This window comes from Diabrotica virgifera, chromosome 1 (assembly GCF_917563875.1).
Source record: "Diabrotica virgifera virgifera chromosome 1, PGI_DIABVI_V3a".
NCBI lineage: Eukaryota > Metazoa > Arthropoda > Insecta > Coleoptera > Chrysomelidae > Diabrotica > Diabrotica virgifera.
Window position 1 is genome coordinate 33,399,780 of NC_065443.1, and position 15,299 is coordinate 33,415,078.

At 31.8% G+C, this 15,299-nt stretch overlaps 1 protein-coding gene across 1 annotated transcript in view; it reads right to left on the bottom strand.

Annotated features, from left to right (window-relative positions):
* Positions 1-12,733, bottom strand: part of LOC126882762 (putative helicase mov-10-B.1) — a 190,047-nt gene extending 177,314 nt beyond the window's left edge. Inside the window, exon 1 of the mRNA XM_050647766.1 lies at positions 12,489-12,733. Within this exon, the coding sequence (XP_050503723.1) occupies positions 12,489-12,507 (19 nt within the window). The 5' untranslated portion in view covers positions 12,508-12,733. The remainder of the gene's footprint in view (positions 1-12,488) is intronic.
* Positions 12,734-15,299: the final 2,566 nt, after the last annotated feature.

The following is a 15,299-nucleotide window of genomic DNA, read 5'->3' on the forward strand; positions in this document are numbered from 1 at the left end:
ACAATTGTTCAGTATCATCCAACTCCGAATCTGTTAACAATATTCAACTCGATACCTCAATGGAACATTGATGAATTTTTCCGTCATCTCCCTATGCTACAGCTTCTTTTATCTGAATATTATCCAGATATTATTTGTCTACAGGAGACAAACTCAAAAACCAATCAGTTGTACAATTCAAAATATTTCACTTGCTTCCGCAAAGACCGTACAGACGCAAGTCGTGCAAGCGGTGGTGTAGCAATAGCAATCGTTTCTTTAGAAAACAATCTTCTCCGTTTAACCCCAGAATGTGGCACATATTCAGCTGAACTCTACGCCATATACCGTGCTGTGAAACTTCTTAACGAGCTTACACTCACAAAAGCCCTGATCATAACAGATTCTCTTAGTTCTCTAAACACATTAAAACACATTTTTCCGAAACATCCTTTTGAAAAGTTGCTAAAATACCAGCTGTCCCAAGCTCATGAACATGGAAGACGCGTCCCATTTTTATGGGTTCCCTCACACGTCGGAATAACAGGAAATGAAGAAGCTGACGGGACTGCACGAGAGGCAATTTTAAGTGATTTTTCGGAACCGATAGGCAAGTGTGTTTCCAGTGACTTAAAAGCTTATTTTAAAAATAAAGTGTTGTGTTTGTGGCGAAATGAGTGGTCTCAAAATAATTTTAAGCTGAATAAAATCAAAAATAATGTGTCTCAGTGGATTCCACCGTCGCGGAATAGACGAGAACAAATTGTGGTTGCGCGTTTACGTCTAGTACATACCAGGTTAACGCACTCTTACCTTTCAACAAAGAAAAATCTACCTATATGTGATCAGTGTAACGTTCGATTAACAGTCGAACACTTTTTAACAAGTTGTAGTAAATATAACTAAGAAAGACAGCGCAACAATATTCCAAACGCTCTACCAGAGGCTCTAGGTCAAAACTGTTCCTATGACAATATAGTTAATTATCTAAGATCCATAAACATTTTCTACAATCTGTAGTTGTTTACTTTTGTTATTTATATTTTGTTCCGTCGCTAATAACCTTTTGGTGGATGCGACTTCTTTTTCTAATAAAAAAAAAAGTTTAATTTTGAAACCCTGTATTTCGGTTATTATCAACTTTCGTAGTAAGGCAAGTTAGCTTAAATCGGCCTATTTGAACCTCAGGAATCTAAGGTTTAGCTATGGCCCATTCTTTACCAAACACCCTGTATATTAATGTTCGGCTTTTATATGATTTGACAAATAATGACATGATTTCAAAGTCATTTAAGTATGATATAATGCCCTAGGGCGCTATTTTGAAAAATAACGTCCTAGGGCATTAAATTTAAATAACTAGTTAAATACTGTTAAGTTGACAAATAACAACATAAGTAAAACTATGGTTACCACAATTACGTTACAACTATTGCTGGTAAATGTACTTATTTGAAAACTAATTAATTCAAAATTCATTCAAATTTTTTGCATATAAAGAATAATTTAGTCGACATTAAACGTTGAAGGCACCACGGATATCATAGATAATAACGCTTTCGGTCAACGTATATCCCTCGGGCCGAAGGCCCTCGGTATATACACCATTGACCTCAAGCGTTATCCTTATAATACCCTTGGTACCTTAATTACTATAATACTTCTATCAGTCTGTAAAATACAAAAAAAATTTAAATTACATGAGATTTTATTACTTTCATTACATGTTTGTATATACAGTGATGAGTGCGCGAATAACCGGCAAAAAAACGCAAAAGATGGAAAACCTAATATTGTGAAATAAAAAGAGTTGAAACTGGTAGAATTGGAAATTATCGATATGAACCTATAAATTAACATTACATTACATGGTTTCCCACCTTTAGTCGTCTGTGAAAGGAGTTTCACTGGCGAGTGAAAGGAATTTTATAAAATTCATCTGGCACAGTGACGGTTGTCATACCCCTCCGATACATCTAAAGGTGGGAAACTATGTAATGTTAATTTATATATTTATATTCATAATTCCACCTCTACAAGTTTCATCTCTTTTTACTTTAAAATGTATTATGTTTTGCACCTTTTGCGTTATGTTGCCGGTTATTAGTGCGTTTATCACTGCATATTATATACTCCCTTAGCTCTTTTTGCAACCCCTTCTGCCCAAACAGTTTTCTTTATAAAATCGATAGTACATGATATTATCATGTCACTCTATGGATATGGCAGGACTTGGAAATTCATTGCACCCAATTTATTTTTTTCATGGAAAATCTAATTTTTACTGGAAAATGTCACAGGAAACCCGCGAGTTTTTCCACAAATTGTAAGTACTTACTGTAACTTTCCAGTTGCAAAGAGCAGGACTCATAAAATCGTGGCTGAACTTATATCTAATAGGTATCTCCCGGTCTATAAGGATTCAAAATAAAACTTTCAGTGATCTATAAATAGGACGCTAGACTGTAAAGGGCTTTAGAAATTAAGAAGCATTTAGAAACGCCTAGAAGAAGTGCAACGTTGTAAATCACATGGTTCACTTAATCATATTTATGATATTATGATTAAAGATCGAATAGAGCAAAAAACATGCAGTACCTATTATGTAAATAAGGCGTAACAATTCCCACGAAAATAACAAAAAGGAAAAATGGCGACAACCTCCAATATATCCAGCACTTAGCAACAAGTCCATTTGAGGAGCACTGAAACCGAGCACAACAAAAAAGAAAGAGTGTCAAATAATTCAGAAGAAGAGGTTTAACCATAAACACATTGAAATATTATTATTCGCAGAACAAAAATGTATCAGGAAATCGACTAGACAGATAAAATAATAAAACAAAACAACAAGAAGTTATTTATTTCAAGTCCCTACACAAGGCACAAACTTACTCAAAAAGAAGTTCTTATAACAAACCCATAGGGTGCCAGGCAGTACCGCGGTCGGAAAATTGTTTGAACATTTCTTTTTAAACAAATTCAAAAAATAAATTTTTTCTCTTCGGACAATTTTTTTTTAGATTTTTGAACCATTCTGAGCAAAAAAGCACCCTTGTAATTTTTCTCTACAATTGATTGTTGTCGAGATGACCCCATTTAAAATTTGAAAAACTCGAAAATGGCCATTTACAAGGCTTAATAACTCGGTTAAAAATTATTAATATGAAAGTCAGAAAGTGACCAAATCAAGGTTTAAAGGCCCCCCTACAAGATCCTGAAGATATTTTTGTAATTTTTTTATTATTAAGCTGTTATTTTTAATTATTAACAATGAGTTTACTTGGGGGGTTTGGGGTTGCTGAACACGAATATGACATCAGAACCGACCCTCGGAGCGAGCACCTAGTGCCAAGGGTGAAGGATATGCACGTCATTTTCTGGAAGTTCGAGGGCTTTGGGTTTTCGGAGGTGGTTCTGATGGCGTATTCGTGTTTAGTCACCCCAAAAAATCCGGAGTAATCTATTTGCATCAATTTAGTGTCGGAAATCCTCGAAATTCCAGAAAATGACGTGCATATCAGTCACCCTGGGCACTAGGCTTTCCGCGGGTCGGTTCTGATGTCATGGATTGGGTTGGGTCGGTTTCGTATTCAGCGACCCCAAAAACCCCCTGAATAAGAAAATCTGGTCCTTAATATACTGTTTTTGATATGTTTATGAATTTTTGGATGCATGTTATGTACTTTAAAATGCAATTGTATGTCCACAACTTTTTCTATATAGGGCAGTCAATGAGGTTATTTGCTCCGAATTCCATCCTACTACATCTATTTAATTGATAATTTCAAAGTAAGTAGAGAATAGCTCAATAAACAAAGTCTACCCTCTGCCGATGTGTGCTTTTGTCTAGGGGGTGGTTCCCACCCCTTCTTGGGGGTGTAAAATTTTTTTGTTAAAATAACCACGGAAGTGACTAGAGAACCTAATTCTAAGTAACAACTGTTGTTACTTATAATGTTTTTTTGAAAACTCGATACTTTTTGAGTTATTCGTGGTTGAAAATTGGCCGTTTTCATTGAAAAATGACACCTTTTCGGACGGTTTTTTGAGAATACCTTAAAAACTATGCATCTAACGAAAAAAACTGTAAAAAATATTTTTGTAGCTTATAAAAAACAAAGAGATTCGTTGCCTCATAAATCTTCTAGTTTAAAATAAAAGAGAAACGGTCGATTTTAGGTGTATAATGCTACCAATACCTTTTGTAGTGCTTGAGAAGACCTTTAAAAGGGGCGATATTAAATGTCGATTACATTCAAACTAAGCGAGATGTGCTGCAAAAAAAATTATGACTAATGTATTTTAGGAAAAAATCAGAATTATATTTAACCCCTCGTCCATCAGAATTTAAATGCATCTTTTCCTTCTACAATAATTTTTACTCCATGTAACTTGAAAATGGTAAGAGATACGAAAAAAGATAACATGCAAAAATATAGGGTTTTGTTTGCCAACAATTCTGTTTCTATTTTCATTATTGTATCTCTTATCATTTTCAAGTTACATGTAAAAAAAGGAAGATTTAAAAAAAATTAAAAATGCGCTTTATAAATTGATCTTATTTTTTTGAACCATTCATTTTAAACCGGTCAACTTTTTGAACATATAAATAACATTATAATAAAATGTATTGTAGAAGTAAAATGATGCATTAAAATTCTGGTGGATGAAGGGTTAAATACACTTCTCATTTTTTCTTAAAATACATTAGTCATTAATTTTTTTGCAGCATATATCGCTTAGTTTATATCTAATAGACCTTTAATATTGCTCAATTTAAAGGTCAATTCAAGCACTACAAAAGGTACTGGTAGCATCATACACCTAAAATCCACCGTTTCTCTGTTATTTCAAGTTGAATAAACCGATATGAGCATGCACCAAAAAACAAACTATTTTCACCTATTATATCTCTTTTTGTATCATAACTAGAAGATTTATGAAATAACTAATTTCTTTGTTTTTCTATAAGCTACAAAAATGTTTTATATCGATTTTTTAGTTAGATCCATAGTTTTTCAGGTATTCGGAAAAGCCGTTCGAAAAGGAGTTATGTTTCAATGAAAATGGCCAATTCTTAACCACGAATAACTCAAAAAGTATTGAGTTTTCAAAAAAAAAATAATAGAACAATTTTTACCTAGAATCAGGTTCTCTAGCCACTTCCGTGATTATTTTCATCAATAAATTTTCCACCCCCAAGATAAAAGCACACATCGGCATAGGGTAGACTTTGAAATAGGAGATAAGTAGAAGCTATTCCCAAAATTTCATTAAAATCCATGCGGTAGGATAGAATTCGGAGGTAATATCCTATTCTTGTTCCCATTGACTGGCGTAATAGTAGTTATACTTTTTTCCTGGCGTCATCCGAAGACAATGCAAAAAGTTTTAAGTCTCTAGGTGCTGTATTTAAAAATCGATTGATTTTTTCCAAGTGCCCTGATCTAATAATGCTCTTGGTACCAAGGACAAAACCTCTATACTATACAGGGTGAGGCAGATAAAGGGCCTATTAGAAATATCTCGAGAATTAAAGGTAATAAAATCATGAAAATTGTTATACAGGGGTTCTGAGGTGTGAACTATTTAATGAAACTATTTTGGTCTCTTTGCTACTTCCGGTTATACCGGAAGTTGATTGTAACTTCGTTTTTTAAATGGGACACCCTATATATTTTTACATTTTTGGATTTTCTTCGATTTTTTCTTTCTTTAAATATAAGGTTTTGTAATATTATACAGGGTAGGTTAAAAGATAATTAGGTTTTCTTATTAATTTCGTAGCAATATTCACACCCTGTAGGCTTGTAGTAGTTTGACATAATAAACTCTATGTTCAAATGATTTTTAATATAGTCTACTATTGTTAGGAATTATTGGTATAGTTAAATTTTTCGTTTTAGTATACAGGGTTGGTCGAAACTCGGAATGAGTATTTTCTGAGTTTTCTTAAATGGAACACCCTGTATTTTAGTATTGTAATAAAATGTTGTTTTATGGTACATTTTAATTACTTAAGCACTCCCTATACCTAACTGCTTTAATTTGTGAGTTATTGGTGATTCAAGCAAAACATTAATTGCAACACAAAATATGTGAAATTGTATTAGGTTGACCGTGAAAATATTCAATCACAAATAATTTTTTGGAAATAAATACATATTAATCTAGAACGATACTTAAAATTGCCAATAATGGTTGAACTGTCAAAATACCATCGATGTTAAGATTGTTGGTGCGATTAACAATTAAGCACAAATTAAAGCAGTTGGGTAAAGGGAATGCTTAAGAAATAAAAAAGTACCATGAAATATCATTTTATTAAAATACTCAAATATAGGGTGTTCCATTTATGAAAACTCAGAAAATACTCATTCCGAGTTTAGACCCACCCTGTATACTAAAATTAAAAACTTAGCTATACTAATAATTGTTAACAATAGTAGACTATATTAAAAATCATTTGAACATAAATAGAGTTTATTATGTCAAACTACTACAATCCTACAGGGTGTGAATATTGCTACGAAATTAATAATGCTACGAAGTTAAGATAACGTAATTATCTTTTAACCTATCCTGTATAATGTTACAAAACATTATATTTTAAGAAAGAAGAAATCGAGGAGAATCCAAAAATGCCAAAATATACAGGGTGTCCCATTTAAAAAAACGAAGTTATAAGCAACTTCCGGTATAACCGGAAGTACCATGTAGATGAAAATATTTGCATTAAATAGATCAGTCTTCAAAACCCCATTATTCCAATTTTCATAATTCAGTTACCTTTAGTTCTCGAGATGTTTCTAATAGGCCCTTTATCTGCTTCACCCTATATAAATATAATATTTACTCAATCTGTAATCTGTCAGGCGTTAGGGAATCCCAGAGATACAAATTTACTTGTAGGTTTAATAACCTATATGTACAGGCTATTGATTATGTATTTTAGAAAGGAACTACAGCGTTAACGGGGTTTTATTTCATATAATCCATGGACCTCTAAATATGAAAAAACCGCGGAGTGTTAGCATTTAAAGGGGTGCGTTTTTGAGAAAAGGGTAATTAGTCTTTGGCACAGGGCGAGTTAGGGTTAGTTCTATGCACTTTTAGCGCAAACACGTCCACAGGAAAATTGTTCCAGGTTAAATTTGCTATCGAAGTGTCACATTTTAAAGTCAAAAATATTTTTTTACAAAAATATATTCAAAAGAAAAGCAAGAAAAAAACACGAAAGATAGCCATTTTTGGTTTTTTGCCCCATAACTTTTTTCCACGTAGATATAGGTATAGGCATTGCTTTACAGAAAAAAAACTTCCATCGTTTTTCTTTAAAATGACGTATGGTAGAAGTCTCTATGATTTACAGTTTCCAAAATATGATTTTTTGAAGTTCACCATTCAGAGTGATTTTGGGACATTTTCCTTGTTACTTCGCAAACATTGTTCTGTAACTCTTTTCCACGCAGCTTTAGGCATATTATATGTAATTGTTACATTTAGTAGAAAGACAAGTAAATTACCTTAAAAATGGTCTATCGTGTTATGTTGAATAACTATTTTTAAGCTAGATATGGTTTTTCAAGGTTTTATACTTTTAATGGTTTTTGATATATTTTACGATTATTTTTAAATTTCTCATTATAACTTTTTTATTGTATATTTAGGTACATATTATGTATATACACTGTGCAATAGAAAATAAAGCTTATTTTCTTTACTTTAAAATGGTGTATTGTAAAAAATTCTGGGACTATTTGTAAACAAGATATGGTTTTTCAAAGTGTGACATATTATACAGATGCAATAATATGTCCCACTAAGTTAGATCCATATGGAAAACTTTTTTATTATTAACTTTATAAAAAACAAGCTGAAAATGCGAGCATTATTATAACGAAAACTTTGTTTATTTACGTATGTATTTTAATTCATAATATGGAAAATTGCTATTAGGAAAAGTAGTTTAGAATTAATAATTATGTTTTAATGTGCAATTATATCATTTTAATTTAAATGTTATGAACTATAAAGGTAGTTTACTTTTGATAGAAATTCATATTTTTTATATACCTCGTATAAAATTATTAAAATTTTACATATGATGGTTGGTTGCATCATAAATCTTAGAACATGAAGAGGTTTTTATGAAGAATAACTTTTCTTCGTCAAATTAAAAATAAAAGAGTTATAAATGAAAATGTTGTTGGTATCCATAATTTGAGAAAAATTTTCAAATATTTTTTTCCATTAGAAGGATGTAATTGCACATATCAGACCATAATTTTTTATACCAAACAATATTATTTCATATATATATATACTGTCGGTTCGCTAAACTCAGACACAACTGGTTAGTGATTTTAGTCAATAATTTTGCCAATTTGGCAAAAAAAAAATAATTACTAATTACTTGATAATTACTAAATAATTAGTAATTTTGTCAATTTTGGCAAAATTCGCAAAAACGAAAAAATTACCTACTAAAATTACTAGCCAGTTGTGTCGAGTTTAGCGAACCGACTATATTTTAATTTCATAGCAAATGGAACAGTCCATTTATCATAAAGGGGAGGCCGAATACCCGTATAAACCTTTTTAAAGCTGTTAATAAATAATTATTATTTTAAAATATACTCTAATTGTATTTTTGAACATTTTATTTATTTTATATAATAATTAAATTCACTATCAAATGTCATTAATGTCTTATTAATACTTAATTTAAAATTTAGTTTGACATTCACGAAGTGTCAAACTCAAATGTAAATAACCTATGCTTTGCTTAAGAGGATCGGTACGTATTTTCGGCTGCAATGCTAATCAAATGGGGATTCATTTTTTTCAAATCCTGAGAAAACTAATAAGTACTTTTGAAAAATTTAAACGCAGAATGAAAGATTACGTTATTAGCGAGGGCCGAAAGTCCCTGAGAACTTCTATAATGTATATTTTAATAATTTACAGGGGTGAAAAACTAAGAGAAAATTTAGTGTGATTTTTAATTTCAAATATATCATTCAAAATAAACTTTTTATTTATTCTAAGGGACTTTCGGCCCTCGGTAATAATTTAGTCTTTCATTCTGCGTTTAAATTTTTCAAAAATATTTATTGGTTTTTTCAGGATTCGAAAAAAATGAACACAATGCCGTGGTAATATTTTCCAAATCTATCTTTGTCTTACAACGCACTCAGCCGAATATAATATTGTCAGCATATATTGTCAGTCAGACACTGACAATCAGTGACAATTTTAAATATTTGACATTGCATCGGGAATATGTTGAGTAATTGATTAAATATTATTGATATATAGTGTATTTGATAAATAATTGATTTAAGACGTGAACTTAATAAAAAGTTATTTATTGTGTATTATTTGTGGAAGATCCAAGCAGAGAATACATCAGGATAATATATTCTGTGATCCAAGTATTTTGTTGTTAAAGATGTTCAAAATTGTAAGCGTTCCATAACAATATATTATTAAAAAATCACTTTAACACTTTTCCTCTTTTCTCGATTGAGTATTAGTCTTTGTTGTACAAATAAATTATTACAATCACTGAATACATAGTTAGTGAAAAAATTATCACATTTATTAACTGAATTAATAATTTGCAATTATAAAAATAACAGTTATCCAAGAACGTTCAAAACCCATCTCTTTAAATTAATGATGACATTTTCAAGTGGAATGACATTCTAGTAATGTTTACATATCCATACCAGTGTGAATTTTACTACACGTAATTTGCCGTGTAAAGACAAAAAAAGTAGGGATACACGTAAAATATTTGCGAATTATGTACCCATAGCCTTAACAAATTGAGATTAAAAAACTAGCCTACTTAATAGCAACGATTTCAGCTGGACGTCAGGACGTGTAATGTGTCGGCAGAAAATAAAACGATTGTGACGTCACATTTTAGACTTTGAAGTCGATTATCTCGAAGACGGTTAGAAATATCGAAATGCCGTTTTCAGATTTGGATTCAGAAGAAAAAACTACATAAGAATCCATTAATAAATCTGATCTGGGTATTGCAGGAGCGGCAACGCAATAACACACACACTTTTGCGAATTTATAAACGAAATGTTTTCGTTGAAAATTCTTTATAAAATGCTCTGCATAGACTAAAACCTAAGAAGCAATTATCAGATGATATAAAATTTTATTAATAGTGTACTAACGAGCGATCCAAAATTATTGGGATCAAAGCTAGCCGTGCAAAAAATTACGTATGTCCTCTTTGAATCGGAATTTATATCATTGGTTTATCAATTAATTTTGATTAACATTATAAAACATAAAAATCAGTCAAAACCTTTAACACAGAACTTTAATCAAAAATAAAAAGAATTAACAAAATTATAAGTAACAATAATAAATAAAATCAAACAACCAACATCTCTACATAACCTTACTTTTCTTGAAGTTGACGTACACTGCAAAGTTGACGTAAACTGGTAAATATATCATTTGATATATCTGAATTAAGAATGGACATGCAGAGTATAGCTATCTCTGTCGTTCAGAGCCACCTATGGTGACAATAATTTTGGATCACACGTTAGTACTAGGTATATTAAAAAATATGAATTTCGCTCAAGAGTAAAGTACCTTTATATTTTACAATATCGAAAAGTGTTATTAAGATAAGTTATTTGTAATTAAAAATTATGTTATAATATGCAGTTATATTCTCCTAATTGAAAAAAATAAAAAAATTAAAATTTTTTCTCAAATTACGGATACCCTTGGATATCCTACGGATATCTTATTTAAAAATAGTCCCAGAATTTTTTGCAATACACCATTTTGTAAACAAAATATGCTTTTTTTATTTCACAATGTATAAACCTAAATGTATAAGAAAAATAGTAATAATGAAACATTTAAAAAATAATCATAGAAATATCAAAAAATCATTAAAAGGATAAATCCATGAAAAAGCATAACTTGCTTAAAAATAGTCGTACAACCTTACACAATAGACCATTATTAAGGTAATTGACTTCTTTTCCTACTAAATGCACCATTGCATATACCTAGAAATGCGTAGAAAAAAGTTACAGAACAGTTTTTGCGAAATAATGGGGAAAATAGCCCAAAAATGCTGTGAGCGGCGAACTTTAAAAAATCTAATTTCAGAAGCTATAAATTCTAGGTCCTAGAGACTTCTACCAAACGTCATTTTAAAGAGGAAAGATGGAAGTTATTTTTCGCTGAAGCAATGCGTATACCTATCTCCCTGTGGAAAAAAGTTATGGGGCAAAAAACAAAATTGCTTTCTTTCTTCTTTTTTTTGAGTATATTGTTGTAAAAAGAAATATTTTTGAATTTAAAATGTGATATTTTGATGTAAATTTAACCTGGAACAATTTTCCGGTAAGTAGTCTTGTTTGTACCAAAAGGGCATAGAACTCACCCTAATTCACCCTGTGCCTAGGGACTAATTCACCTCAAAATCGCACCCATTTAAATGGTAGCACTCCGCGGTTTTTTCAAATTTAGATTTACAGCTGGTTCCAAAAAACTGATACGACTCTTAAAGCGTATTTTGTAGAAAATTGAGCAGTGTATTTTTTTCTTCTTCTTCTTTTTGTTTTTGGTCTCGCTGCAAGGCGATTACCAGCACGATTTATAGGCGATCTTGATGTAGTCTGGCTCTAAGCCATATCAAAATCGCTGACTATGTTCTTGTAAAAAGCTTTTGGTGAAGTGTGATATAATGAATATGAGTTTAATTATATTTAATTTATTACATTTTAAAGGATAAATACTATCTGACAAACGAGTCCTGGCGGCTGACCTTGCCCGAAAATACACAGCGATAAATGCACAATACGACAAGGTCACGCGCCACGTCTCGCTTGTTCGATAGTACTTATTATTTACATACTGTCACTGTCACTGCCAAATCTTAAAATTTGTCATGATAACTTCAACCTCAAAAAATGGCTGTTTGTTTGTTTATTTTATTATTTGTCTGTGATAATAAATATAATATAATTTCAAACCAATCATACACTGCTCAAAATGATCAAATCTTACTAAGAGTCGTAGAATCTATCAATTTTTTTAAGAACCAGCTGTACATTGACCATATGAGACAATAAAATCTCGTTAACGTTGTAGTTCCTTTTAGAGCTCTCTTATTTTGAACATAATGAATAGCCTAGTATGGAAATAACAAAAATTGCATTATTATAGGAATGGTTGCATCTAATGTAGTGAAATATACATTTTGTAATTTTCATTGTCATGCTTGTTCAAGGTTCTAAATAATTGTATTAAAAATCAAATCAATATGTTGTTATACAATCAATATAAATTACTACGGCGCGGCGCCAAGTATGTACCTACCTATATTAGCTAAAATTATATAGTCCAGTATATGAGAAAAATGCTGTTTTACACTATTTATAGAATAAACCAATTCAAAACAATTTATTTTTAATCTGTTAATATTTAAATAACAACACAAAAAACTTACCTAAAACAGATAATGCCATTATTAGGAATGCGGTAAAAACAATTCCACTGTTTTTTTAAACAACTGGTCATTTACAGTCAACACACAAAAGGTTAAATTGTATCTATTTTATTATTTACAAGACCGGTCTAAGCAGGACGCAGAATGCAGAATATAGAAGAGACACCGACACTATCACCAGCAGACGTAAAATGATAGCTGAGCTTGAGCTGAGCTGATAGACAAGCAGGTAGACTGTTTGTTCATTGGAACGCGACACTGTCGGTGAGGTTTATCATTTTATCATTATCATAATGCGTTGTAATTGGTAGAGTATTGGTTACTATTTACAGGGTTGTCATGTACAGTCGGAAAAATGAAAGAATACCCATCAACGATCGCATCAATCACTTATTTTGTATTTGCTGTCTTTTTCTATAAATAACAAACGTTTGTTATAGAAAAAGATAGCAAATACAAAATAAGTGATTGATGTGATCGTTCATGGGTATTCTTTAATTTTTCCGACTGTATATAGATTTATTTCAACAAATCTGAAAAATAGGTAGGTATAAATTAGCAATATTTTTACTTTAAAACTACATAGCATAGCTAGTGTGACCAACTCCAATTCAGTCGAATCCGGGGCAAGGCTGAAAAAAATACCTGAAATCCGGGACTTTTCAATAAAAATCGGGCTTTTTTTTAGAAGACGATAATTAAAATACAGAAACGAAAAAAAGTCCACCGTTCTAGTTTTCGTAGAACTATAATATCATGATATAAAATGCATGCGTTTTGGATGTGGTATTAGTACCTACCTTATTACACTATAGAAATTGTCGACTTTTTTTCATCCCACCAATTCAATTAAAAATTTTAAAATAGAATTTTACCAAAATTTTGAAAATTCGGATGGCCCGGAAGCCTTGTACGGTACGCCGAGACACAACTTCGTAATTCGGGCTATGTCCCGGATTTTTCGGACTAGTTGGTCACACTAAGCATAGCAGGATTAAAATGAACAAACGAAGACACATCTAGGTGTTCAAGACGTGAGATGAAGATGGACAAGAGACAAGAGCACGACGACGTTTGTGGAGAGCACGTAGCTCGGATGGACCTTGAATGCATGGCGAAATGGGCGAAGACACAGCAGAAGCCCAACACCAAGCGATCCATAGGAAGACCCAAAAACGATGGTACGAGAGATGAAGCTCCAGATCGCAGCAGAGACTGCAACAGAAGAAACAGGACATAATCCTATTAAAAGAAGAATAAGAAGAAGAAGGACTAATTTCTTGATTATGTGGTTTATAAATATTCTTTCTCTTTCTCCTACAGCGCTACAGCCCAAGTCGGACACTGGCCTCCCCAGCATCCGCTTCCAAGTATTTCTGACCCTGGCTGCTCTCCTCCAGTTATCCACCCTTAATCCTAAATATCTCTTTAGTAACGGTTCTCACTTCGTCTATTCACCTCTTCCTTGGTCTTCTTACTGGCCGACATCCCAACATACCTACTGCATTCCACTAAACGTACCTACTGCTAAGCGCTGCCAGTATCCATTCTTATAAGGTGACCTGCCAGCACAATATTTGAATTTTTGCATAATTTGTTACATAGTTGAGGGTTCTTTGTAATATTGATAGAACTCGTGGTTGAACTTTAGTCTGAGTTAGTCTCCACATACCACTGCCGCAAATGGGTCCTAGTATCCTTCTCAATACCTTTTCTACGCCATGTGTCTACGCCATTATGTTGCTATTCGTCGTACCAGTTTTATAAATATCTTCTTCTTCACGTGCCATCTCCGCGACGGTACACAAGTACCTTTCTCATTTTATTGAAGTTTGTTCTTGCTTTCTCTATTCGAACTTTGATTTCTTTGGAGTAATCGTTTATAAATATAGGAACTTTGAACTTTAATTTCCTGTGGATATTTTTAGATAGAAAAACCTGCGACAGAGAAGTATGCTTTATTAGCAACAGGGTCGTCTTAACCATACACGGCGCCGGGGTACAAGACTCATATTTGCGCCCCCTTTTCTGTCAGAAGATCATATAGGTTATAGGTACGTTAAAATTAAAACTAATTATGTTGGCTTTCTTTATTTATAGAGGCTGGGCCAAAAAAAAAACAGTCCACCTCGATATTCGGCAGTAGTTATTAGATTTTAAGGAAATGCCGAAACAGGCAAAAAAACAAGCGAAAAGAAATGTTTATTTGTGAAATAAACATTTTTTTTTTATATTTTCTGACAGCAGTACAAGGTATTTTGAGTTAAATAACTTACATACATTCTTCTTTTTGCGTCAATTAATTTAATTAAAAAATTATTTTTTTGGACACCCTGTATAAATAGTGATATTAATGTTTATATTACTGAATAGTATTCCCAATAGTAATATTCCCATTTAAAAAAATGATCGATTACGTCATCACGCTCAGATGGATGACGTCACCAGTATAAAATACATATATGCTAAAAAATTGCAATATAAAAATAAAAATCGAAATGTTTCTCCATTTCCTTAAAATCTAATAACTACTGCCAAATATCGAGGTGGACTGTTTTCTTTGGCCCACCTTGTATATTAAAAAACATGGTTTCAGTATTCAAAAGAGATCAATCTTATAAACTATACCATACTTTTTAATGTAGATTAATATAAAATCATAAAAAATATAAAATCAACTTTTCTAGCTTTTAAGTTGGAAAAAATTTTTATTGCTGCGGTGATATCTATTTTTACTTGCTTTTCTCTACTTATTAAAGCCAATTATTTTTTTATCAATAGGGCCGACGTAACTAAGCGGTAGTGTGCTTG